The 27,971-nt window shown below is 43.7% G+C and overlaps 1 protein-coding gene across 1 annotated transcript in view; it reads right to left on the reverse strand.

Moving 5' to 3' along the window:
- The window catches only part of TBC1D9 (TBC1 domain family member 9), a 106,906-nt gene that overhangs the window by 3,023 nt on the left and 75,912 nt on the right, over positions 1 to 27,971 (reverse strand). Inside the window, exons 8-20 of the mRNA XM_060147681.1 lie at positions 27,483 to 27,653; positions 26,715 to 26,865; positions 23,047 to 23,261; positions 20,897 to 21,014; positions 19,487 to 19,772; positions 18,855 to 18,984; positions 15,056 to 15,154; positions 14,814 to 14,882; positions 10,160 to 10,400; positions 5,012 to 5,077; positions 4,022 to 4,108; positions 379 to 453; positions 181 to 284 (exon numbers count right to left, since the gene is read on the reverse strand). Coding sequence (XP_060003664.1) covers positions 181 to 284; positions 379 to 453; positions 4,022 to 4,108; positions 5,012 to 5,077; positions 10,160 to 10,400; positions 14,814 to 14,882; positions 15,056 to 15,154; positions 18,855 to 18,984; positions 19,487 to 19,772; positions 20,897 to 21,014; positions 23,047 to 23,261; positions 26,715 to 26,865; positions 27,483 to 27,653 — 1,812 coding nt within the window. The remainder of the gene's footprint in view (positions 1 to 180; positions 285 to 378; positions 454 to 4,021; positions 4,109 to 5,011; positions 5,078 to 10,159; positions 10,401 to 14,813; positions 14,883 to 15,055; positions 15,155 to 18,854; positions 18,985 to 19,486; positions 19,773 to 20,896; positions 21,015 to 23,046; positions 23,262 to 26,714; positions 26,866 to 27,482; positions 27,654 to 27,971) is intronic.

Below are 27,971 nucleotides of genomic sequence, written 5' to 3' on the forward strand. Positions count from 1 at the left end.
ATTCTCTGAGGAGGTCATTTTCTCACAACAGAGCATACTTTTAATGCACAAAAGCATGCACAAAATAGATCCAAACAGGTGCTACTTAAGCGCCTTGAGGAGTACTTATTCTACATTTATCTATGACTAGAAAAGAGCTTCAAGGTTTGAAATGCATGAACGACACTGTTCGGTACTCACCTGATTCAATTTGGGTAAATCCTTTGCATTCTTTGATCTGGATTTATTTTCTGGAGTCCAGAGTCTCAGATAATTACGATTTTCTTGAGAATTTGCCCTCTTCCCTAAAACCCAAATGCCGAGAAATAAGTGTTCAAAGGTCAAGAAGCAACTGTTGAACCAGCAGTAAGGGAAACACAGAGAAGAGAAAGTCTGTACCTCTGTCGGGCTTTAGACTCACTGTAACAAAGCCATCGTCTGCACTGTGTTTGCTTCTGCTGTCCAATCCAACCACTACCAGGAAAGATTCAGAAGAAAAAAAGGAGAATGTTACATGGTAAACCCATAGGTTGAGCAGGTGTAGTAGAAAACAGAAAAACCTCTAGGTAGAGTTGCCTAACACAGCAAAACAAAACAAAACCCCAGCACATAAATAATTAGGTAAACAACAAATAATTTTTTAAAGTGTGAGTTCCCACATATCACATGGGACATACTCACGCTAAGCAAATTATTTTTTGTCCACCTCAAATTCAAATTTTACTGGGTGTCTCATATTTGATCTGACAACTGAGTGTTGCCTGCCAGGTCAGTAAACAAACGATGTTGCAGCCATCAAGCCAGCAGCACTGCAGCTGCCCCCAACTGTGCCATCTCCACCCTGCGGGGATTCAGGATGGAGAAAAATAGGATACTGGCCCTAGATAGCTAAGGTGCATATCAAAGGAATGATTTCAGTAAGCCCAGACTCTTGCATCTTCCCATACACAGAAAAGCACTAAATTCATTAACTTGAGATATCTGGTTTCTTTAATTAACACTAATCTTTTGATATCCCCACTACCTGTTTTTTTTTTTGCGAAAAAAATCTTATATATCCTGGCTCTCCTCCCTTATTTCTTCAGAGCAGTCCCTCTGAGCTATGCGAGAGGCTGCCTCCGGGGCTTAAGTCCTCGGTATGTCTGCCGAATAAAACGTAATTCTCAACTTCTAGGTAGTGCTTTTTTTTGTTTGTTTTTTACAATCGAAAAACTCTATCTCTAGGTGAAAGGTTCCCCAAGAATCCTTTTTCACAAGCAGGGCTCGGTGTATAAATAGGAATTAAAGGAATGATGTCATGTGGTGTTCAGTACTTAAAAAACGGTGGTGCTGGCCCCAGTGAATGTTGATTTCCCCCCTCTGTTACATTATCATCTTAACTTTGTATACATGAGATTGACCTGTCAGGCTCTGCAAAAGATCAAGAATTCACTTTTTAAAAAGAAACTGACGTCTATGTTGATAAAAGAAAACAAATGTCATGTGCTACTAAATTCCTTCAGATTCATAATCTGGCATTTTTTGACTTTCAAGAAAACTTATAATTGTTTTCTTCTTTCTTCTTAAAACAGAACATCCCAGGGCTTCAAAAGGGAGAGGTGTACTATCCCCCCAGTTTCCCATTCAGTTTGTCAGCTGTAAGAATGCATCCCAAGCACTTCCTCAGCCATACAAAAGGAGGCTGGTTTGCTGCATACGTAACCTTTACATATTTAGGGCCAAATTAAAATCTCAGCAGCTTTTAAGACAGACTGAGGACAATGAACTATATATGCCGCGGAGAAAGTCCTCTCCTCTTAATGTTGAACTAGCTTTAGGGAACAAGTAGATAGTCCAAAATGTTATGGTAAGCCCCATGCAATGGATATTATACAGCCAATTAAAAACCATGTTTTCAGAGAGTGTAAATGACATCGCAATAGGCTCACTGGATTTTAAGTGAAAAAAGGATACAAAACTGTACAGGCAGAAGAGGTGGAGATGGCATGTGGCAGAACACGCTTGTTCTATGTTTAAATTGTTCATAAAACAATCCTTCAGCCAAAACAAACAAACGAACAAAACTGCATCAGCAGTTTGATCCCAGTTTTCTATATACATTATGGATATTATTATAATTATATGGATAAAAAAGGAATACTTCAAGATATTAATTATTATTGATAGTTATCTTTATATCATGCAGTTTTAAGATATCATTAGCTTATTTTATATAGTTTGACCCATATTTAAAAATTTTTGATACAAAGCAATAGTACTTATGGAGTTAGAAAAAACATTTTTTTTTTTTTTTTTTTTTTTTTTGCGGTACGCAGGCCTCTCACTGCTGTGGCCTCTCCCGTTGCGGAGCACAGGCTCCGGACACGCAGGCTCAGCGGCCATGGCTCACGGGCCCAGCCATTCCGCGGCACGTGGGATCTTCCCGGACTGGGGCACGAACCCGTGTCCCCTGCATCGGCAGGTGGACTCTCAACCACTGCGCCACCAGGGAAGCCCAGAAAAAACATTTTTTAAAAAGCATCTTTTGAGGCTATTAAATGCTACTGGCATGTAACCATTCCTAAAGCATTTCTGAAACAAGTAACTCCTTTTCTGAGCCGAGTTCCCACTAAGAAAGATGCGGCTAACATTTTGCAGCCAAAATATGATTGCTAAGGATTTGAAAAATATTGTCAGATATGCTAAGGCACTATGCTAAGAGGCTTACTACATTATCTCACTAAGTCCTTACTATACCCAATGTGACAGCTCTCATCTCCACTTTCCACACAAGGACTCTGGTGCTCCCAGATGCCCGAAGCTGCCTGAGGTCATCTAGACAAACAGAGCTAGCATCCTGTCCAAAACTCCTGCCCTTAACACCTATCACCAATAAGAATACTGTCTGGCCCTTGCTCCTCTCCACTCAATCACTTAGGGGCTCACAGTTTAAAAGCAGGTCTAAGCTGTGCTTATTTGGGGACCGTAAGATTTAAGAGGCAAAAGGACCCAGGAGCAACCCATGCTGACTTTCAACCTTGGGTGAAGTCAGGAGGCCGCCTGCCCTACGGATGAAGTATCAATAGGATGGAGATAATGCACAGCAGCAGCAAGCCCAGTCGCTGCTTAGATCCACACATGGCACAACAGAACAGGTTCATATGTAAATCTGGAGATATTTCCAATGAGCCGGATCATGTCTGTGTAGATCTAACAACCGCACAGAGCAGGGGTCAGCAAACTTTCTCCGTAAAGGGCCAGATGGCAAATATCTGAGGCAATTCTACCACTGTAGTGTGAGAGCAGCCATAGGCAATATATAACTGAATGAGCTTGGCTGTGTTCCTGGTTGTGTTCCAATAAAACTTTATTTATAGGCAGTAATGTTTAAATTTTATATTAATTCTTTGATATAAATTTTATATTATCGGGCTTCCCTGGTGGCGCAGTGGTTGGGAGTCCGCCTGCCGATGCAGGGGACACGGGTTCGCGCCCCGGTCCGGGAAGATCCTACATGCCGCGGAGCGGCTGGGCCCGTGAGCCATGGCCGCTGAGCCTGCGCGTTCGGAGCCTGTGCTCCGCAACGGGAGAGGCCACAACAGTGAAAGGCCCGCATACCGCAAAAAAAATAAATAAATTTTATATTATCACAGGCCGTACAAATAGGTGGTGGGCTGGATTTGGTCCAAAGTTTGCTGACATCTGTTACAGAGCAGCGTATCTGATGTCAACGCTAGTCCAGATTCTGGACAGCAGCATAACAACAGAATGACGCTCTTAATGAGCGCTTCTCCCTATCAAGGAGAGGGGAACAAAGTATATGCTCTCCAGTTAACGCTTTTTCTAAGCCAGCAGGACACAATGTACATGGTCCTTTTGGTGGGCTGAAGTTCCCACTCCCCAGTAGTTAGTCAAGTTCAAAAATTTAAAAAGAAAGTAGCATATCAGGCACTTGTATTCATTATACTTCTTTGATTGCCTAGCTTTGGAGGCAACTTTTCCCAATAACAGAGGGCTCTGTAGAAAAAGAAACAGATAGGCCCTGACGAGGAAAGTCACTTACCATGTGTGCATTCTGGGGTGATATCTTCAAAGAAGTATTGAGTTGCTTCAAAAGCGGAATCTGGCTCGTCTTGATCAGAGGATGGCTCTGGAGAGGGAGGAGAGATGATTCTCATATTGGCAGGGCCAGGATTCAATGAAAGTGTGCTTTAATTGCTGAAGAAATGACACGGGGCTCATGAGAAGCTGAAGTTACGAAGGTGGGCTGGGGGGTCCCATCACTGGTGCAGGCCTTGAATGCCCACCTCCTCAAAACCCTTATGGGGGAGGGGCTCCCTCCAGTTCTAACTCCACCTTCCTTTATAACAACCCCACACTGAAGTGTCCCTTCACATTTGCCTTTTTTGGAGACTTTTCCTAAATCCTATGGAATGAGGGTTTAAGGAACCAAACTTTGGGAAATTGTAACTATAATGATAATTCCCAAATCTGTAGTTTTACCCTATCTCTATCCTTGGAGCTAATCCCCCTTCCTCCCTCCCTTTTTCCTTCTTCCCTTTTTCCCTCCCTCCCTCCCTTCCTTCCTTCCTCCCTTCCTTCCTTCCTTTCTCTCTCCTTCTCCCTCTCTTTCTCTTTCCCTCCACCTCTCCCTCCATTTCTTTTTTAGTATTTGCTAGATATTTCCAGCTGGAGGCCATCCTTGTTTAAAACTGAACTCACAACTTCACCATCTTTCCCACTGTTTCTGTCGGTGGTAATAACACTGCTCCCCCTCGACTCAGAATCCCACGAGTTACCAAGTGTTATTCGTTCTCTTGCAGAAGCCTGCTCTTTTCTATTACTGCAACTCACACTTCACACAGGTGAGTGATCATTGAAATAAGCACCTGCTGATTCAGGAACTCATGTAAAAAGTATCGTTCAGTTTGTTCTCAGTGACCAATGAGTGATTTTGTACATCAAAAAAAAAAGGCAAACAGGTCTCGCCAAAAAAGACTTCAAGCCAGGCCAGAGTCACAGGTACATGTGCTACTCTGTGCGTCTCGCTTACCAGGCAAGACGTGCATTTTGTACAGCAGTTTGAGCTTCTCTGTGAGGTCCCCATGGCACGCGGCACCTAGAAGTCACATAAGTAAAAATGTGAAATGCACCATGTGTGCTACAATCCCCTCCCACCCCAGGCTCAGCATCTCCCTGAAGCACCTACTTTTACAAATTGAAACCCAGGTATCGTGTGGCAGAAGGTTTGGCCAGGATGTATTTGGGTTGAGAGCTCTGGAGTCAGGATACCTGGTTTCAAATGCTTTGTACTTACTACGTGCCCTTGGGAGAGGGAACCTCTCTGTACCTCAGTTTCCCCTCTGTGAGGCAGGATGACAAATTAGAAGATACTACCAGTGGTCTTGATATCAGGGCCCATGAAATGTGAGAACTAAAGGTGTTAACACTTAGAATAGTGCCTGGCACAAATTTAACTAGTGTTATTGATAAGAAAAGTCAGGTGACTGGGCCTCAACACCCTAAACACTTGCTAGAGTTCAGAAATAATCTCAATACACGTTTAAGGGTGCTTCAAATTACTCATTTTAGAAATCTTTTTTAGTTGCTTTTGGGGTCTCTTAAATATTTCTTCAGTTCAATTTAGCCTAACCTAGCCGCCATTATATCACCATTGCTTCAACCCAAAGAATCCTGTTACTTTTTCCCTTACAGTCCATATGTATTTCAGGAATCAGAAAATCCTTTGTAAATGCGTGTTCTCAGAGCGCCTAGTTGAAGGTTAATCAGATTGGGGAAAAGGGGAATCACAGGATCTGGATTGGTTGGCAGGGGCACCAGGGGTTATCTCGTCCCACCTCCCACTTAACGCAGGGGCCTCCTCCCACACCCACATCCACGTAAGAGAGACATCTGAACATCCTCAGGGATGGGAAGCTCATCACAACCAGAGGCATCTCATCTCACTGGGGAGTTCTAGAAACACTGAAAGGGCTCCTGTCATTTTCACTTTAGTCAGGACCCTTAACCTACAGGTTCAAGTGCATAAATTCCATGAACCACAAACAATGTAAAATGTGGCCACGTGCCGATGTCACTTTTTGGGACGATTTCCACAGTCCTTATCAGATCTCAAAGAGATCACAACTCAAAAAAAGGTTTAGAACTATTCCTTTTCCTTCCTCTTTAGAGTAAAAAAAAAAAAAAAAAAAAATAGGTCTATTACGTCTTCATTACAACGATCCTTCAGATTTTAAGGACAGCTGTCCTGTTCCTCTCCAGCTTATCTTTTCAAGGCAAATTTATGTCCCCCAGGCTATACCCTCTCTACATTTTTTCAACTTTCTTATACGACATCGTTTGTACACTCTTCCCTATTCTTACCCACATCCACCTTACGTGTTAATGTGTCCATCAATAACCCTCTGGACAGAGAGTTCCAGAAGCTTCTAGTCCACTGCAGAGAATAGTGGAACTGTTCTTGACTCTTAGCTTAAATCTGCATTCAACTCTTTATACTCTTCACTCTGGAGTTTCTTATTGACCACATAGTTAACTAAACCCCCAAATGCTTACACACTGACTAATACTAACCATGAAAATAATGACAGACATTTTTGAACCATTCACTTTGTGTTAAATCCTATGTTAACTACTTTCCATATGCATTTCACTTCTCACAATAATTCTACGAGATGGTCACAATTATTATCCCAACTTTACAGGTGAGAAGTCGGGCTTATTGATATTAAGTAATGTTCAAGGTCATAAGCTAGCAAGTGGCAGGCCCAGGATTTGAACTCAGATTTGTCTGACCCTAGATCGCATGGTTGAAACCACTATACTATATATGCAGACATACAGTTCTTTTACAATCATTTCTTAAAATTTAAGATTTCTGATTTATCTCTATCAGTTTGTTTTTGCCAATCATTTCCTCCTCTGATTTCTTTAAATCTTGTTTTTGTCCTCCAACACAATGGCTGTCTCTCTTCACTTTTGTAGTGGTAGCTTCTCTACCTTTATAGTTTAAATCCCTGACTAAGTCAGGTAGGGGGGGATAAGCAGTAATTGTAGTGACAATAACTAACACTTTTTGAGCCAGGCACTGTTGTGGGAACTTTACTTGAATTATTTCTTTTAGTCCTGACAATAACTATTTTGCAAATGAGGGAACAATCACAGAGGTTAAATACCAAGCCCAGCATACTAGAGAACTCTCCATTGACCGTCATGCTTTGGGTGCAGGGTTCAGACAGTCATTGAATCACCAACATCCATATCCCTCCAACATTCCATTTATCATGAGTTATCTGTCCAGTGACCAGCTGCCTCATCACATCTATGGCATGTTTAGAAATGCTGCCTTCCAGCAATACCACTGGAAAAGGAGGTCCAGCTAATTAGTGGCTTGCGATTGTAATCACTCATCTCTAATTCCATAGAGATGTTCTGTTCACTAATTTCTAGAGGGATCTTTCTGGAGATGAACATTGAAATTATTGATCCATCTCTTCCAGAATTCATTCTTTAGTTTCTTAAGACTTGAACAGAAGTTCTCTTTTCTAGTCTACTTGTCTGTCTCCATAGCTGTAATCAACCCGCATGACTGACTACAGCTCTTGAGACTCCGCCCGGCAAACGGGGTGGAGTTGACTTTGCTCAGAGAACTCAACTGCATTTTTAAGAAGCCCAAGTACTCTTCAATGTTTCCACTATCTTGGACTGCAAACCTCGCTTTCCTTTTCGGAAGATTTTGAAGAGTATTTACCTTGTTGGGGTTTGACTAGGCTTAAGTAAATTAAATATTTATATTTATTCCTATCACTTTCTACACGTGTCTGGTATTTTTGTTGTGAACATCTTTGCTAGAAGCAGATTCGCATTACAACTAATTGGCCATAAGGCCATTTTGCCATAAAAGATAAAAATAACTGGTTGATGGTTACATTACATTAGAAAATAAGATGTCAATTTTTGCAAATCCTTCAGTGAGCTAATCTAAGCCAGACTGTGTTAAAATTTGCACCATTTTCAAGAAACTTACGCCCATCAGGAATCACATTACTATTTCCTTTTGGGGGGACAGGAGGAGCTTGATTCTTCGTTTGCCTCCAACGTCTAATACTGCGTGATAAATTTGGTAAAGACGGCCTGAGAGGACAATCTGTTGTATCCAAATTAGCTAAAGAATCAATCACTAATGTTCTCGAAGGCTGTTGTGAATTAGTAGCTGCTTCTTTTATATTTGCCATTGCTTGGTGAACTTTTGGTTTTGACGAGTGGGAGGCATGACTGTGCTCGCCGAAGGATTTATAAAAACTGATTTGTTATCTTTTTCTAGTATCGTAACTGTCAACCAATTATTTTGATCTCTTATGGCAAAATGGCCTTATGGCCAATGAGCTTTGCAGCAAAACTGGCTGCAGCAAAGATGTTTACGGCAAAAATTCCTAGAACCCTCTCTACGTGCAGAACCTGTCTCTTTTTTCTCCTCCTTATTTTTGTCCAAAGGTAATTTTAAAAAATCTCCCTTTTGATAGACACCAAGGTGATAATAATAGTTACTCTGGGGCAGAAAAGATTAGGAGAGGGTCAAAAGGGTCCTTAGCCTTGTCCGGATTGTTTTACTTTATTTACTTTATTTTGTTCACTTTTTTGAAAAGCAGAATGTATTTATGTTACTTTTGTAATTAAAAATTAATGCCTCCTTCTTCCCTAAAAAGAAAAAATCCTATTTGCTGTCCTTAGCACAGAGTAATGAGAACAGCCCTCATCTGAATCCTGGACCCAGTACGTACTAACTGTGCTTTTCAGTTCAATAACAGACATATGCTGACTTGCTAAAAATGAACGTTCCAGCAAGTTGCTTAACTTCTCTAAGCCTCCATCTCTTTAACTGACAATGGGGGTATTAATAGTAAGCAGACGGGTCATAAAACATAATATTGATAGTAACTGCACAAACGCTGCTTCCAGGGTGCCTGAGTTCAAACTCCAGCTTTGTAGTTGTGTGCTTTAGGTAAATTAAATGCACATAAAGCATGAGGGCAGTGCCTGGCTGAGCAAATGCTATATAAATGTTAGTTATCAATACTGTTATTACCCTCAAAGGTCTATTGTCTGGATTAAGTGATAAAGTACAAGTTCTAAAGCATCACAACAGAGCCCGCACTTAAAAAAGGCTAGTTTCCTCCATGTACCCCCTTTGAATGATATATCTGAGCGCTTTATACAAATAGTTTTTACTTATCTAAGAGGACCTTATCTACACCCCTTTGCTTTTTTAACAACCATCAGCTTTCTCTGGCCTTTAAGCCTTCCAGTCATTATTCTTAATGATTTAGGGTACTTTTTGGAATCATCGTTGGCTCTATGTCTGACGCCTTCATCTTTCGTGGGCACAGGTCATTTTCAAGTGCATGGACCAAGGTCACAGAGTGGCACAACTAGAATTTTAAAAAGTCTTCCTTCTTATCTCATTCAGACAGCCTGACATAATGCCTGCTATATCCACAACCTCGTAATGGGCGGGCCAAGCTTGACCACCACGTAGCTTTTCTGCTCAAGTATTAATGGGACAAGAGTCCAGTGGAATATAGGACAGGAAACAGGTCAGACAGTGAGGCTGACAGGCAGAAACTCGTGCTGCTTGGGAGGTGAGGGTGTGCATTCTCAGGATGGACACGCTTCCTCCCCGTAAAATGGAGAGAAAAGACTTCCATTTAGACTGCAGGGCTGTTGCATTTTTTTTTCAGCTCTTTATTAAAAACATTATGAAATGTTTTATAAAATTTTATGAAACATATGTACCGTAAATATATTTTTTGACAAAGAAAAGCAATCCATCCAAACATTTCTTCCCTTGTAAAGTTATCGTGATTCGTGGTTTCAGTGTTTAAGTTGGCATTCTTGCAAACTCTCTGATAATGTATTTTAACTAGTGCTGAGGACTATCGAATGTAGAAGTGATTAACGATATATGATTAACGATTTAATCATATATCCATTAACTAAAAACGAATTCTACAGTCAGCTTGCAAACCTTAAAATGTGCTTCTCTGTCCTGTAAACCTTGTCTCCTGAAGCGAGCGGGGCTGTGGTCCTGAGGGCGGCACAGAGAACCACGAGGACCACGGTGCTTACTGACCTATTCCCCCCTCCCCCTGCCCCAACTCATGCAATAACATCACATCCTTACTCAGTCCAGAGACAAACTCTCGGAAGTTGATCAGAGAATCTCCATTTTCATCTAATAACTGGAATAAGCGCGAGGCAAGCACGTCAGAGTGAGTTCCACAGGCCCAGGGAAAGAGCAGAGCAAACATGCCCTTGAACAGCTCAAAGTCGATGCGGTACTGCTCGAGATAGGGCAGGCTGGGGTCGTGCCGGTCCAGCGCATTGCTGCTCCCACCCCAGTAGCAGCTGGTTAGGTGTTCCGCCTGAAAAATCAAAGAACAGGAGGACTACTGGGGACTGCATCTCACAGCAAATACCAAGAAGAAAGGCCCTCCCTCAAATCTGGAAAAAGGCTTTAGGTCACCCGTGTGCATCTCCTGGGGGTGGGGGCAGTGGTCTGGTCGCAGGGCCCCTCAGCTTCTCTTCTACATATATCTCCACTTGACCCTGCTCCCCCCAAACTCCATGGCAACCATCTCTGTGTTTACATCTGGCATGAAAAACCCGGTTCAATTACTGGTGTAGGTGAAAAAAGAAAGAAAACCCTCCCCCTCCCCATTTTCTTCTCCCCCTGCCCATCCCCACACTCAAAAGCATTTTAAGAAGTAACTCCCATAAAGACAAACTCTTTCTTTTTTTTCTTTTTTTTTTTAAATTTTATTTATTTATTTTGGTTGCGCCGGGTCTTAGTTGCGGCAGTTGGGCTCCTTAGTTGTGGCATGCATGTGGGATCTAGTTCCCTGACCAGGGATCGAACCCATGTCCCCCGCACTGGAAGGCAGATTCTCAACCACTGCACCACCAGGGAAGTCCCAAATCTTTCTTTTTTTAATTTAAAATAAATACATAGAATGTTAACCTGAAAAAAGGATCTGTAATTCAGGCAATCTGATCACCTTGTGTCCTCAGCGAGGATGGTACAGCCCAGAGGGTAAGTAGCTTCCACAGGGTCATCTAACCAGTTAGTCAAAGCAGAATCATCATGCGATTTTGAGTCTCCAAACTCCTAGTTTAGTGTCCTGTAAAGCCCCTGCTTCCTGGTCATCAAAATCCCATTAATATTATCCTAGTCATCCAGTAGTCAGGCTACAAGTGTGCGGTCCTCCTGTTTCACGCATCTGAAAATAGCTCCAGGGAAATTATGAGTAGGAACCACTAGGGTGAGGAGAACAGAGACCCAACAAAAGGCTTCTTGTTTCTGTCCTTGGAAAGAAGGCTGCCTCTTTATTCATGAGGTCATATTGATTCTGGTAGAAATATACGCCCATTCTAGGAAGACTGCAAAGAAAAAACATCTAATAGAAAGGCCAGTACGGAACACCCCAGCTCTCCTGTATGTAGACATTTACAGTTAGCACTGAATGGTAGCCTGGGGAGATGGGAGGGGCATCCAGAGGGAGACTTTATTTTTTACTTTATTCTCTGTTGTACTGAGTATTTCATTATAAGCATATATAAATATTGCCATAGCAAAAGGCACTGACAAAACAGATCTCCCCCTCCCCCTGCCTAGGGGTTCTGAGAAGGGAGAGTCAGTGGTGAGTGCATAGTACTTCAGTGTTGTTCTCACTTAGAACGGAGCAAAGAGGACCAATGTCTTTGTCCTCACTGTTTGCTGGGAATTGTAGCTAATAAACCCAAAAAGAGCGGAGTGAGAGTAGGCAAGAGAGGAGGAAGGAGAGGTTTCTGCAGGGCAGCCTCGGGAGAATAAAGGAAGTGTGTCAGGTCCACCAGGCTTCGGGGCTGCACTGGCGCTGTGGGTGGAGATGGGGGCGGGGCTTGGGAGGAGTGGTGATGGTGGTGACGTCAGGGAGAGGAGGGTCCGAGGGACTGCACTGAAGTGATGCCCAGCAGCCCTCTGGGTGGGACTGTGTTGGTGATACATCCCCAGGAAGGGTCCTCTTTACCGGAACTTCGTCAGTGGATGAAGGTTACCCAAAGCACTTCCTCCTAACTAAAGTGCTCACGTTCCTCTGGAAGTAGGCCTGAATGTGGTGCAGACACTTTCACCGTGCTCACAACCTTCAGGAAACGACAAGCCATGCAGACCATGACGCTCTTCTTTGATGAGACCCCCTACTCCATCATTTGGGCACTAGGGACCCGAGATTGAAAAAGGACTAATTTATTAAGAGTTCAAGAGAAACTAAGGCATAGGGGCCCTGAACCACATTTTCCATCAAATCTGCCTCAGGGTGGCGGCCTTTCACCTTTTTCTACCAAGTTTTAGCTCAAAGCCCAAGGCAGAATGCTCCGTGGGAGACAAATGTCTCCTTCCTTTGTATCCAAAGGAAACCCCCCAGAAATTGGCTTTTTAAAGGACTAAGAGTCTGGCAGCGTGTCTGACACAGTCATGCCTCAATAAACGTTCGTTCAGATGAATTAAAGCCAATGAAAGTCTTCAAAAGACTCAAGAAAGAGTCGGTAACTGAAGTCTTTGTCTTGGGTTCCACAGTACCCGAGAGTCCTTCCCATTCCTGACACCAGCCAAGGGTCTCGGGTTCTCTCTTGGGGCGCTCAGCAGACTTGGGGAACTCGTGTTTGTCAACACACCCTTAGGGCAGGGTTTTGGAGTGTAAAGAAAGCTTTCTTCAGGCAATATCCTCGGTGTAGAAATGACACACCTGGTACCTGGAGGTGCACAGACCAGAGAGTGCAGGGGTGCCCGGGTAAGAAGACAAGGGCACCCCTGTCTCTGTGTCTTCAGTGATCTCCGGATCTTGGACTTCTGCACAACCAGCCCTGGTCTTCCTTTTCCCGGTGTGCCCCAGAGTCAGCCTCCTCTTTCTAATGTTATAGCGCTTCCCATTATCTGTGCATGGTCTTGCCCCTCCAGCTGCTACTCCCGCTTCCGTTTAGTTATCCCAAATCCTGGTCCTACCGGCACCACCCTGTGAAGCAGATTTCTTCCAGTCCTCAGTATCCTTTGAAAGTCTGATCTCAACTGGATCATTGTATCTTCTTGTTTTGAACCTAGTTGGATCACTGTAGTTTTTGCTTAACGAAACGAAGAGGGACTCCCTCCTTACGGAAAACCAACGTACGCGGAGCAATTAGCTACCGCGCTTTACGTGTCTGAATAAAACACGAACGAGGGCTTCCCTGGTGGCGCAGTGGTTGGGAGTCCGCCTGCCGATGCAGGGGATACGGGTTCGTGCCCCGGTCCGGGAAGATCCCACATGCCGCGAGGCGGCTGGGCCCGCGGGCCATGGCCGCTGGGCCTGCGCGTCCGGAGCCTGTGCTCCGCGACGGGAGAGGCCACAGCGGTGAGAGGCCCGCGTACCGCAAAAAAAAAAAAAAAAAAAAAACACGAACGAGATGGCACAGGCTAGACACTTCGTCGTCAAGTGCTGAACGCAGCCTGGTGGGGACGCAGTTGTCCACTCTGTTGGTCATGCTGCTGGGCTGCACAAAGCCATCAACCTCTCTCTGCCGGCCCCAGAAGCACGCAGAGATTATACTAGATGGAAAACTGATCACTAATTCACCTATGTATTCAACACACGTTTGGAACACCTAGTGGGGAGAGACACTAAACTAGGCACCAGTGAGACAAAAGGAAGTAAAACGGTGGTGCCTCCAGTAGCTAACAGGCAAAGCGGGAACATTTGCAAAAATATTCCCAGCTCTCACTTTGTCTGATCCTAAGATCTATTAGTGTCCAACTCAGATCTTTACGTTTGTCCCTTTATGTTCGTTCCTGTAATATCTTTGCAGTCCTCAACCGTCTTCCTTAGTTCTGGGAGTAAAAGGCTCTGTACACAAGAAGCTAGCCAATTAAAGATTGTGATAAAATCGGTACCCACATAAAAGGCATCTTTTAAAACTTTTTTCTCGGCAATTGCTACATTTTTACAATGTTGGTAATGACAGTTATGAAAGAAGTATTTTTTCTGGAAGAAAAACCATTCTATACTGCTTTATTTACTGACATAATATTTTCTTATTGAGGATCAAGATTGGTATGGGCTGACTTAGAAAGGAAAATTGCAGAAATTTAACAACTAAGCTTTTCCTTAGACATTTGAGCAGCTTTATTCTTGGGTTTTTTTGCTTTTTTTTTGTGGTACGCGGGCCTCTCACTGCTGTGGCCTCTCCCGTTGAGGAGCACAGACTCCGGATGCACAGGCTCAGCGGCCATGGCTCACGGGCCCAGTCGCTCCGCAGCATGTGGGATCTTCCTGGACCAGGGCACGAACCCGTGTCCCCTGCATCGGCAGGCGGACTCTCAACCACTGCGCCACCAGCGAAGCCCTTGAGCAGCTTTATTCTTATTCTAGCTACATATCTCTTTTTAACAGTGCTTTAATATAGATTATATTAATATAGATTAATATAGGAAATTGCAATTTACAAGAGTCTTAGGAAGAATTTAAACTTGATTGCCATCGTTCCAGTGAGAATTATAAAGTAACGCCCTATTTTCTTAAGACCAAGGAAACAGCTAAAATATTATATGGAGTGGAAGAAAGCTAAAACATCAATTTAAATGAGTTATATCTTTATTTTTCATATCAAGTACTCTATTTTTACACTCTCAGCTCTATCTTCCTATTTATGCATGTTGACACTCATGCTATCCCTTCATAATTTAACAGAAAAATCTAGAACTAACTGAATTATTAAAGTGAACTCCTTTTTCCCCTGAATGTACATGAATTTTCTTTGAAACTCACCTTGAAAAGAGCATAAAGTTCTTCTAGCTCATCAATGGTAAAGGAAGTTTCTGTCACAATGGTTCGTACCTATAAGAAGAATAAACACAATGAATTTCACGAACTCAAAAATGTCATAATGGGAAACTTCCTGATTTTCTTGTTTTAAATCATCTTCAGTCTGTCAAGCAGGAATTTGAGTTGGTAGGAGTGTGAGGAAGGATGGAGAAAGAAGGTCACATGCCATTTCTCAAAAGACTCACCACATTCCGTTTTGTAGTATCCTCCAGTGTCTGGATCACCTTCAGTCTCTGTTTGAATCTCATCTGCTCAATCAAATCCGCCCGGATAGTTCCAAATTTCTGGAAAAAAACAACATTGGTATTTCGAGAAATCTGCTAAAGCACTCGATATCATGTCTGCAGGACTGATGGAGATAAATCCTGATACCAGTGGGAAATTTCCTGCCAAATGACAGGCCTCCTAGACTATACCTTTATTTACTATATGGCCTTTGTTTATTTGGAGGCCATTAAACAATCATAAATAAATAACAAAAAATTCTCATGCTTCTTCACAGTTGAACCAAATTTCAAAGCCACATGAGTCTTCCTCAAATCAACAGTTCATGGGGGAAGGAGAGGGTTAAATAAGGCTACAAGGGCCCTTTGTGGATGAAATAATGCTTTAAAGGAAGAACTTTCTTGGCAGGAAGAAAGGAAGTATATAAGGCTAACTCTTAAACTGGGAGGTTGTAGGAAATGTTGGAGTGAGGCTTCCTGTCCTGATCTCTAGCTCAATAGCATTTGTCTCTCATTGGCAGACACTGAGGGCTAGCAACCTTTTTTTTTTTTTCGGGTACACGGGCCTCTCACTGTTGTGGCCTCTCCCACTGCGGAGCACAGGCTCCGGACGCGCAGGCTCAGCGGCCATGGCTCACGGGCCCAGCCGCTCCGCGGCATGTGGGATCCTCCCAGACTGGGGCACGAACCCGCGTCCCTGCATCGGCAGGCGGACTCTCAACCACTGCGCCACCAGGGAAGCCCGCTGAAAGGTCTTTTATTAAAGTGCCCTGTGCCTTCCAGAAAGCTCATCTCAGTCTATGGGTGAACCTGAAGGCCGGGACTTTGTCTTCTACGTCTGTGTATCTAACAAAACTGCACTCGGGGCGCACACAGAAGAAAACCGTCTCTCAGACTGTCCATACCATTCCTTCCAGGAGGGGCTCGGTAGGACTTCACAATGAGTAAGGCATTTATGAATCAAGTTACCATCTCTACTCGACAGGAGAAAGCTGATCAACTGGCATCAACCTAGGGATCTCAAGGCTGACTGTGCTTTCGGTATTTTCCCTGCTTTTCTATTTTCCTGGCTAATTATCCTGAAGCACAGAAAGCAACGAGTCGCCTGCTTCAGAACACCAGTGTTGTGCCGTATAACCAGGTTATAATGGGCCTCTGTGTCTAGTGGCCCCATTCTGCATCTAGGGCAGTGATTCTCAACCCTCACCGGGCTCTTGAATCACCTGGGAACTTTAAAAAAATATTTATTCTTAGGCCTCCTACCAGAGATACAAAGTCTAGAATGGAGCCTAGGAATGTATATTTTTAAAAGCTTGGCTTAAAAATTGTTTTAAGTGGTTTTAATGCACAGGCAGAATTGAGGACCATCAATCTAATAGGTGGAAAAAAAAAAAAGAAAGGCAAGTGTTTGTGGTGTTTTCTTTAGAATGGCCTAGAAGGCATTGGGAAGGCAAAGGAAACTTATGAGCAGGGCAGTGACACCAAGCAGAGAGGAGAAAACAAAAAACCAATCATCATGTATTGAAAGGCCAGGTAATGTAGGCATTGCTATAAATAAACGAGGTTGTCTTCCCAGGCAGAGGAAGGAAACTGCTGCTGTGTCCTGTGATAGGATATTTGGCAGCCTAAGAGTCACCATTAGGGACCAGGCAGACAGGATGGAAATGGAGACCAGCCCTGGTCTTGTCTCCATTCTCCTCTCCTTCCCATTAAAAATGGGCCAAGTGCTGACCTCAACAAGACCTTAGCTTATCTGCTGTCAAGAACAAAGCTGAGTTTCCACATACCAAGCTTTATTACTTTGGTCTAGAATTCTCTTTAAAATAAAGGTTTCAGGGGATGCCTTTAGGAAAACAACCCACAGCTATAACAATAACTGTTGCGTTCAGTCACATGGGCTCTTTTTCTGGAAAAATAATAATCCAAAATTTCTGACGGAGGACTACCCAAAAGTCCTGGGGCAATGATTTTTTAAAAAATGCATTATGGGGCTTCCCTGGTGGCGCAGTGGTTGGGAGTCTGCCTGCCGATGCAGGGGACGCGGGTTCGTGTCCCGGTCCGGGAAGATCCCACATGCCGCGGAGCGGCTGGGCCCGTGAGCCTGGGCCGCTGAGCCTGCGCGTCCGGAGCCTGTGCTCCGCAACGGGAGAGGCCACGGTGGTGAGAGGCCCGCGTACTGCTAAAAAGAATCTGCGAAAACCTGCAAACAATATATTAAATATCAGAGAATGCTCGTGATCTATTTTAAGTAAAAAATGGAATGGTACAAAACACTTTTTGGTATAAACTCATTTTTTAAGTGTAAGTTGCAAAAAATAAAAACATATTTGAAGACTTCCCTGGTGCCGCAGTGGTTAAGAATCCGCCTGCCAATGCAGAGGACATGGGTTCGAGCCCTGGTCCGGGAAGATCCCACATGCCACGGAGCAACTAAGCCCATGCACCACAACTACTGAGGCTGTGTGCCGCAACTACTGAAGCCCGCACGCCTAGAGCCCATGCTCCGCAACAAGAGAAGACACCGCAATGAGAAGCCTGCGCACTGCAATGAAGACTAGCCCCCGCTCGCCACAACTAGAGAAAGGCTGCGTGCAGCAACGAAGACCCAACACAGCCAAAAATAAATAATTAATTAAAATAAATTTTTTAAAAAACCGAAAAAAAACCCCATACTTGAGGGAAATATGCTCACAGGATATGGTTTTTTCTTTCATATTTTTCTACAGTTTCTACATTTTTTTACAATAAACCTGCACTACTTTTATGATTCTAAAACATACCAAAAATGTTTTGTTTTCAATATATATGGAGTGTCAATGAAAATTTGCTGAAATACTAAATTACCAGTCTTTCTCCCATTCTGAGTTAAGGACACACATTTCTGAAAAGATGTCTGGATCCATGCCGATTTTTTTAAAAGCACCAAATTTTTGGTTCTCTTTAGGAGAGATTTTCCTCACCATTTCTCCCATATCCAGGCTGTTGCTAATTGAAGTGCTGACAGTTGCCAGTCATACGATCCCAAAACATCAGGAGAGGGTCTAGTGTGCTGAGCGGAACATTCATGCTCTTTCTTAATGATCAGGAGATGAACAAACCATGAGATGTTATGGGCACTGAGTCCTGGGAGATGCCACAAACCCCAAGTGCTATGGGGTACACAGGACCGTGGTTCCTTCACCTCTAGACCCTCGTTAGTTCTTTTATGGGATTCAGGACCACATCTGGGGTCATCATGGACCAGGAGGCACCCTCCCACGCCCAGGCCAAGCAATTTTAGCGGAATCCTAGGACTCTGGTTCTTCTCTAGGATGGTATAGAGTATTCTGTGTGTCTTGGATGTAAGAGGATTGGCTTGTGTACTTCCCAGAAGACCTAAGGACTTGGCATGAGCATGGGAAGTGAGCTGATTTGTGCAGGTCAACCTCCCCACGCTTGCTTTCAACAGTCCCTCCTCAACCCACCCAGAGTTGAATAGGAGCTGCTCCTTGATCAGGCTTCAGGGTGGGGAAAGCCAAGAACCGGAGGGCCTGAGCTGGTCATGCCAATTGCTCTGTGGTATAAGATCCATTCAGTGTCCATCTCTGGAGCTCGAAGCCGTCAGCTGGCAGGGAGCTGCTCGCTTTGGCAACTAGTCCTCAGAAGGCGGAGGGAAGCAGGGACGCCCCTGGGTTAGCAACGGAAGCTGCGGCACACGTCCAGCTGAGCCCCTCGGAGCACTCAAGAGTGCCGTGATGCTCGGGCAGGGAACGTGACCTACCTCATAGGAAGTTCTGATGAGTCTGAAGATGTCGACCTCAGGATAGGGCTCCACATCATCACTGAGCAGGGAGTGGAGATGAGGGATGGGGGGCAGCGTGCTGTCCTTATTGGTCACACTGTCCAAATACCTGGAAGAAGAAATGAATCTGGAGTCACTGGGAGGTCCAGAGTCAATGAATCTGGAATCCCTTTACACCTGTCCACCCATTATCTGCAAACTCTGCATATCAAAACAAAAGACTAAAATTTCCTTAAGAGCAGAATAAAATTTCCTTCACTTCTTTTTTTTAAAAATTGTATTATTTTTTTAATTGAAGTAGAGTTGATTGCCTTCACTTCTAAAGACAAAGCATATGAAAAGAAATGCTCAGCCACAGAGAAAAGTGGGCATTATGATTACCATCAGGCCAATTAAGACTCGTGAAACCAAGGAAAAAGATACACGGTAAGTACAGGGAAGAGGACTTCCCTGGTGGTCCAGTGGTTAAGCCTCCGTGCTTCCAATGCAGGAGGCCTGGGTTCGATCCCTGGTGGGGGAACTAAGATCCCGCATGCTGCGTGGCGCGGCAAAAAAAAAAAAAAAATGTACAGGGAAGAAAACCCAAAGGTAGTTTTCAAAGTGAGAAATACCTTCCCAAAACGGTCATGGCCTCCCCATCGTCCTTGCAGTTCAAAAGTTTGTCCACATTTGCGTCCAGCACAGCCAGGGCCAACTGGAATATCACTTTGATTCCTTCATAGAAGAAACAGTCGACAACCACAACTGCACTCTCAAAGGGCATCACGCTGAGAAACAGTGTGAGGAACCAGGACAGGGAGATGGTAGAAATCACACCCAGGTCCTGCATGCAGTCATACAGCTGTGGGACATAGTCCCGGGCAAGTTCCTCGAAGACACCCTGGTCCACCAGGGCACCTGCAGTGGAGGTGGACGCAAAAGGCCATGGGTCAACCAACTGCACCTTCTCACTAATGAACCCAACCCAATGGCTTGACGAAAATAATCCAGTTCACAACTGCTGCTGAGACAGAACTCTAATTACTATGTTACTAGACCAAGGTGTCAGCACAGCCAAGTCACCAGATGAGTTCTGGCTACATCGTCTCTTTCTGGGGTCTTCCTCTCCTGATTCTTTACCACAAAAGAGCAATAACATGAGAACTCTGAAGCCTGTTGAAAAGGTCAATTTACAAAATTCTCCTGGCACACAATTACTTTTTTTGTTGGCAACATGATGTTTGGTTGGGCATGAAATGTATATCTAAGTAGCCTCACTTCTTGGTAAACTCTTTTAAAAAAAAAAAAAGATCGCTCGTCTGGATGCATGGTCCCCACATAGGAGTCATTTCTCTAAACAACTGCTTCTTCAATTTAAAAGCATTCCAGCTGTGGACATGTCTGGAGAGTATTTCCAGTGAGTCAGATTAGTGTGCAAAAGTTTAGAAATGAAAACAGAACACAAGAGGGGAGCATAACGCATACCTTTTGCTACACTAGCAATGAAAAGCTTATCCTGCTAAAATGAATGTCTAACACTGGAGGGGATTATAAGGAGAAATACCAATAATTTGTTTAAATGCACACCACCGTTGTTTGCTTTGCAATGAAACCGGTTCTGAAAAATACCTTAGAAACTGAGCTCTGGATACGTTTTTATATGCTATTCTGCCCACTCCGTTTTTGAATACTTCTGCTTTCCATAGATTCCATGCTCTTCATGAAAGAACTGTTAAACCTTTTTGGGTTGATGATCTGTGTGCTTGGTGTAGCTCTCACATGGCACAGACTGACACCCACATTGAGTGTTTTCTAAAACAGTGAGACACGTGTATTCTCTCCATGGGGAGAAGCTCCATGGGGCTCCTTTGTGTATAATCTGTATTGATTCAAGCCCTCTCATTCGCATCTTAGAAAGCTGCAGTAGTCTGAAACTCTTTTGACCAATGGTGACTGGAAATGGGGTTCCAGCTGGTATCCCGGTTCTAGAAACATTTTCCTGATGAGATAAGGGTTAAAATGTTAACTGCATCCTCACATACCAACCACCCTGGTGTTGTAGTAATCAGGGAGCATGCGTTCACACAAAGCCACCAGCAGCCAGAAAGCTTCCTCCTCTTTGGCATAAAGCAGCAGCACTGATGTGACAATGTTCATGGCCTAAAGGGATGAAAGAAGATGTCATCAAACACATTTTACATTTTAACATACAAGCAATTTTGTTAACCTGAAAAATGACTGAGTTAGTCCCACAGGGGCCAGCATACTTTTTCCTTAAAAAAACAGATAATAAATTTTTAAAGGCTTTGCAAGTACACACACATATTCTTCCAAGTTTTGTCTTCTTTCCAACTCTTTAAAAATGTAAAAGCCCTTAGTCCTTGAGCCTGTTAACAGCCTCCATGAACACCAATATTCACCCCCCATGCACGCAAACCCTCATTCAAAAAAACTTTGTCCAAAGGCTATTTGACAAAGCTTTTAACCTGTTAAAAAATCTCGGTGTTTTTAATCCTTAATTCAGAGAGGTAACTATTTCCTTTTTAATTCTTCCATAATTGTGTCTAAACCAAGTAAACATGGCTTGAGGCTCTCCTCGGGGAACAATGAAACCTTTCAAAGTTGGAGTCCTCGCCCATTATTTCCATCTGGATAAGGATGGTAGTGATAAGTAACAGGGATTTTATTCTAAAGTAACCTACTTTATTAAAAGATATTATCAGATAGCTCACAACCACTCAAGGCTCAACTACTTTAATGTCCTCTTAATTAAAAAGAGGAAGATCAAAAGATAAATATGAACTCTATTATATTAGAAGGGAACTCACTCCTGTACTTCTTTTGATCTTCTAGAAACCAGTAAGTGTTCATTAGGCTTCAACAATATAAATGTCAAAAAAGGAATTTTGGGGACTTCCCTGGTGGCGCAGTGGTTAAGAATCCACCTGCCAATGCGGGGGACATGGGTTTGAGCCCTGGTCCGGGAAGATCCCACATGCCATGGGGCAACTAAGCCTGTGCACCACAACTACTGAGCCCGTGCACAGCAATGAAGACCCAACTCAGCCCAAAATTAATTAATTAATTTTTTTTAAAAAAAGGAATTTTGGTCTAATAGGCTCTTTCTTGTAAGCCTTACTCAATAGCTTCCCAAGTGAAATTAGTAAAATTCTACTTGAGAATTCACCTGCCTAGCCCACGATCATGGTCATGGTTATAGTGCCTTAGTCATTCAGTCAGGGTAAGTTCTTTCGAAGGTCTACTTGGTAACAGGCTCTGGACTAAATATTGGGGAAGGGGGGACACAGTGGTGACAAGTCTCACAGGGCACAAATGCTGGGGTCAGAGAGATAGAATAAAGACGTAAAGGTTGATTAATCAATTTGGATGTATATTTAAATTAAGTGCTATCAAAAAGATAACATGTGGTACAGGGAGACCTGTGCTCTCTGTGTGTGTGTATGTTTGTGTCGAGGTGTAAAGGAATTAAGCCTGCTTTATCTAGATGGTCACGGAAGGTCTCTCTGAGTATGTATGTGGCCTTTAAATCTAAGGACGTTATCTACGAGCTTCCCAAATTGTGATATCTGTACCTAGTATAAGAGATAATTGTAGTGGGTATATGGGCAACATTTTTTTATACTGAATTAAGCATTTATTTTAAAGTGCCTTAAAATATAACCATAGCATATAAACGTTACATTCTCAAGGACGTTAGTTGCTTAGGAGATGCAGAGCAAGAGTCCTGTGGAACCTAGAGTCCAGGCCTGGTGCCCAGGCCTGCTCAGAAACAGCTAGTGACCACCTAGGTCACCAGACGGTGGTGGATCCAGAAAGGGCACTCTTGTCCCCCGGCTGAGAACCTCAGTGCAGTGGTTCTCAGTTCAGGAAGATTTCGCTCTCTGAGAGACATTTATCAACGTCCACAGACATTTTAGTTGTCACAGTTGGGGAGCTCTACTGGCGTTTAGTGGGTAGATGCTATTAAACGTGTTATTCAACAGGATTGTTATTAAACATCCTACAAAGCACAGGACCGTCCCACACAAAAAATTATTCAGTCCACAATGTCAACAGTACCAAGGTCGAGAGACCCTGGTGCGGTAATAGTTCTCTTAACCATAACGCCTTTCTCATTACTTACCGGCTAATAAAACATTTTTTTAAAGTCTCACCCCTCTGTGACATTCACCTGGCAATACCCTATGTTAGGATTTCGAAAAGCATAAGCCGTTAAGACTCTCCTCAGAGCAGCGATGCCCATTTCATTCTGGAAAGCTGGGTGCTCTGGGAGGGAGCGGTGCAGGTCCCTCTCAATCTCCTCCGTGGCAAGGTTGTACTTCCCCATGGACTTCTCCACGAGGTCTTCATAGTACCCGGGATGCGTGGCCTTCTCGTTGATAGCACCTGGGAAATACCCAACAGACACAACATCAGAAAGCGGAAGCCCCGCCCTTGGTCTGTAACCACAGCTGACTGACCCAGACTCTTCACCTTCCTTCCCCTCAAAGGACACTGGCGAGATAATTATGAAATCCCATGATGACATGTCTGCTGCAATCACGGCCAGATTGTAAATTCACTTCTGTCCTCCTTCCCTCTTCTCACTCCATAGTAAGCGGCTGTTTAAAAACCTCCCTACAGGGGCTTCCCTGGTGGCGCAGTGGTTGAGAATCCGCCTGCCAATGCAGGGGACATGGGTTTGAGCCCTGGTCCAGGAAGATCCCACCTGCTGCGGAGCAACTAAGCCCGTGCACCACAACTACTGAGCCCATGAGCCACAACTACTGAAGTCTGCCTGCCTAGAGCCCATGCTCCACAACAAGAGAAGCCACCACGATAAGAAGCCCACGCACTGCAACAAAAAGTAGCCCCCGCTCACTGCAACTAGAGAAAAGCCTGCATGCAGCAACGAAGACCCAACACAGTCAAAAATAAATTGAAAAAAACAAAACAAAACACCTCCCTATACTATATGATATCACTTATATGTGGAATCTAAAAAATAATACAAATGAATGTATATGCAATACAGAAACAGAGTCACAGACACAGAAAACAAACTTATGGTTACCAAAGGGGAGAGGGAATGGGGGAGGGACAAATTAAGAGGATGGGATTAACAGATACAAACTACTATACATAAAATAAATAAGCAACAAGGATTTACTGTATAGTACAGGGAACTATATTCAATACCTTGTAATAACCTTAATGAAAAAAATCCGAAAAAAGATAACTGAATCTCTATGCTGTATACCTGAAACTAACACAATCAACTATACTTCAATAAAAAAAGTAATAATGATGAATTAACAAAAAAAACCTCCCTAAGATAGAGGTTTCCAACCTAAAAACTGTGTTCCAAGGAACTTCCACAGACGATCCTGAGGGGCTTCTCAGAGAAAAAAAGGGAAGTGGGCAGAGAAAGCCGAACTGAGGCCTCCCCGGCCTCCCCTCCCTCAACCAAGCAGCTTTGCTTGTATTTTATTGGGGTTTTCCTTAGGATTTCACTTGAAAAAGGAGGGTCTGCTTCTCAAAATAAGTTTGAAAACTGTTTGCTAATGCATACGCTTTGAAGGGCTCACAAACAGCCATACTGAACGGTTGGAGGAAGTATTAGGACACGTGGAGGATTTCTAGAATTGCAGGGGGCGGGGAGGGTATTCCCGGCAGTGATGAGCCACTGCTACGGAGGGGAGTTCCTCAGTGCTGGGGATGACGATGGAGAGGTGGGTGAGAATGACTGCTTTGAGATATTTGCATTTTATGATTCTTAAAGGCAGAAAAACTCTGGATGCAAACATTTGAATCTAAATCTAGTTAAATATAATTTACCTAAGTATAAATTATATATACATACACACACATACATAAATATATACAGATAAAAATACACATACATATATGTACATATTATATAATGAATAGATATATATATATACACTATACACACACACGTATTTAACGACAGGGTAAACTGATTTGCGTTTCACTGATTAGAAATTAGAACCCTGGGCTGACCCAGTCCTTGCCACAGGGGGTCAACCCAGAGAGCCAGCCTCATCACTCACACTTGCCCTGGAAAGGCAGTCTGGTTGACAGCAACTTAACATTGGCTTTGGCTCTCTTCTCAAGGGAGATTTGCAAGGATTTCTTGCCATCTGGCCTGCACCTCACTTCAGTGGGTACAGAGAGCCAGGCCCTGGTACAGTGGTCCTAAGAGTTATGGGAAGCAGGGCAGGACTCAGGTGGGGCTCCCCTGCTGGGGGCTGGGTCTCCCCGTGGGTGGGCTGGCCTCCGTATGAACCCCACGCCCTGTGCACTGGGTGGAAATATGGGCTTAGTTCTCTACCCAACAGAGATGGTGTGTAGACCACATCACACTTTGGCCTCACATAGCCCATCACAGTTAAAGAAAACGCTGGGTCTAACTCTGAATGTGTCTTTATAACAAGGCTGTGGACTGTCGTATGTTGTTTCCCCGTCGGCTAACGTGTTTCATTTTCATCTAAAATGTGGCTGTAAATAACTTCCAATTTGAATAAAATGAAAATGGAATTTTTTGTTTACTCTGTCAGCGATCTGAATCAGGTTGTCAAGGTGACCTGTTCGCCACACACAAGAAAGACAGCAGACTGGATGGTAAGGATCTTCTTGGGCTGGACTGGTAACTAGAAATGATTTGACTCGAATTTGGGTTTCTAAATGAGGAGCTATGGCTGCTCTATGTAAAGCAAATGAAAAACAAGACGTGTAAATGAGGATAGAACAAACTAGTTTTACATGAAACAGATAAAACCAATTATTTTTCAGGATTCTATCCCCCTACTTCTGAGATATATCTCATTATAGGCAATTGTCATTTATATCCACTTTTAGAAAGAGCTACAGGTGTTTTTTTTTTTTTCAAAGGTTTTCTTATAAGTCTGGTAACTATGCTTTTAATTTTAATGTCATTTTTAAAATAAAAGGTTTTGATAATAGTGCTTGTGTCAGATCACCTCACATTCAAATAAAACTTTTCACATGGGCCTATTTAAGACGATTACATTTCAAGCTTCTAACCAGATAAAGTAACTGATTTATATATTAAAGACTGGTGACACCCAAAGGAATGCTCTGATGTTTGTGACAGAATAGATCCCTGGCATACACCGGATGCTTAGTCTGGGAGGAAGGATGGGCTTAGCCAGAAGGACCTATGGCTTCTGTAGCAGGGCTCAAAGGTTTAACCTGACAGTGTTGTATTTGGGCATGAGCCTGGCAGTGGGCCAGTGAGGATGGACACAGCTTTCCCATGGGTCCAGGACGCGTCCCCCTCTGTCCTTCCCGGCATCTCCAGCTTGGAGTGTATGATCCAGGAAGGCTTTCGTTCCCAGGGCTGATTCTGGCGTCTCTTCCTGGTCTCCAGTGATAACCAGCAAATTCAAGAGGTGGCAAAAATCAAGGAGAAGCTTCTTCTATTCCTTCATTTCTACCCTCTCCCCCATCCCAATGAAGACTTTGACGGAGTGCCACACTTAAACAGCCTCAATGAAGCTGACACAGCTGGGAAAGGACAGAAAGGACTCCAAGAATCACAAAGAATTACACTCTTTTTCTTCAGTCTCCATTTTATCCTAAATAGAGTTAGTGAAGGAACAGAAGAGGTTACGAGGACTCGAGGGATGGTATCTTCAACGTCTGGTCTGTTGAATACGTGTCCTGTATTTTTACTGAGGGAAGTCAACACTCTGGCAAGGAACTGTGATCTAGCACTGAATCAGGGGATGACATATTTGAAAGAGCCCTGATGCACGATGGAAGGCGGAAGGGCAGCCCCGGGGTCCCCAGCTCCCACCCCGAGCCCAGCCATACCTGAGAGCAGCAGCCAGAGCTCCCCGCGCATGCTCTCGGGTACGCCCTTCAGCACCAGGTCCCGTGTCTTTTCCGTGCGGTACATGCAAATCCCTTGCCCGTACTCAGCAAAGTGAATCTTCCAGGCTTGCTCTTTCAAAAACTCTTTGGCCTGAAAGGGATAATGAAGCAGCACTACATCCCAACGTACTTCGACAACGGTTAGGACAAGTTCGATGGAAGGTCAGAACTTTCCCTGGTGAACGGAGCAGTTAAGTTCTGGACAGAATTCAGGAGAACAAAGAACTCAGATTTTCTCGAGTCCTTGCCGGATATGACACATGTATGCCCGTGGATCTGCCACGAAATTTTCTGTCCTAGAGTCAGAATTGTACTTACCTGAGATGAGTCAGCAGAATGCAAATGATATGTATGGCTTTATGTTTATACCTCCAAGTGAAACAGTGGATGTCTTTTAAACGTGGCCTGAGACATTACGTACTTATTTGTTGGCTGACTTATACAATAGTTAAAAACAAGACCAAAAAAGGTCAGCTGTACCCTCTATAACATCTCCTTCCACGATGAAACCACTCTGAAACCCAATGACATATAACCATGTCATTATATGTTATATTTATATGTCATTTGTGTTTCTTCAACAAAATACCCTTTACTTGTAGGAAAATATCTATTGACATGTTGATGAGTTTACTTTTACTTAAAAAGATTTTTTCAACGTTATCGTTCTAATATAGAAAGTTCCGGGCAAGAGGAGGCGGCACCCACCAATTTCGGGTTGAACTCCTCGGGAGACCGCCGCCGATACATGGTCATCAGGGTCTGTGTGGCCGTGGGGACGCTGTTGCCATTGAGGTTAAACTGGCGCTCGCCGTCAGCATCGGAGCTCGTGCTTCTCTGGGGACTGGAGGAAACGAGGCTGCTGGGCCGAGAATACACCTGCCGATGCAGAGAGCAACAAGATGCTGGAACCATTTTGGCTACAGAATCTACTTCTTCAGCGTCCTCTGGACAGACATCGATAGCTACGTCATGGTTCCTAAGAGGTTTCTTGTGATGTGACAAAAGAGGAGAAAGGCAGCAAACCAGCACTTTGATGGGGATTAGATGGGGTCATGGGCCACAGAGCTTCAATGCCCAAAATAGGTTTCCTCTGTATTTTAGATGCATTTTTACAACAAACTGGTTGGCCACGTGTCTCTCTGATTAGTATGCATGCAAAGCATGATGTGGTTGAATCAACTGCTAATGGGATCA

The sequence above is a fragment of the Lagenorhynchus albirostris genome, chromosome 4, assembly GCF_949774975.1.
Source record: "Lagenorhynchus albirostris chromosome 4, mLagAlb1.1, whole genome shotgun sequence".
NCBI lineage: Eukaryota > Metazoa > Chordata > Mammalia > Artiodactyla > Delphinidae > Lagenorhynchus > Lagenorhynchus albirostris.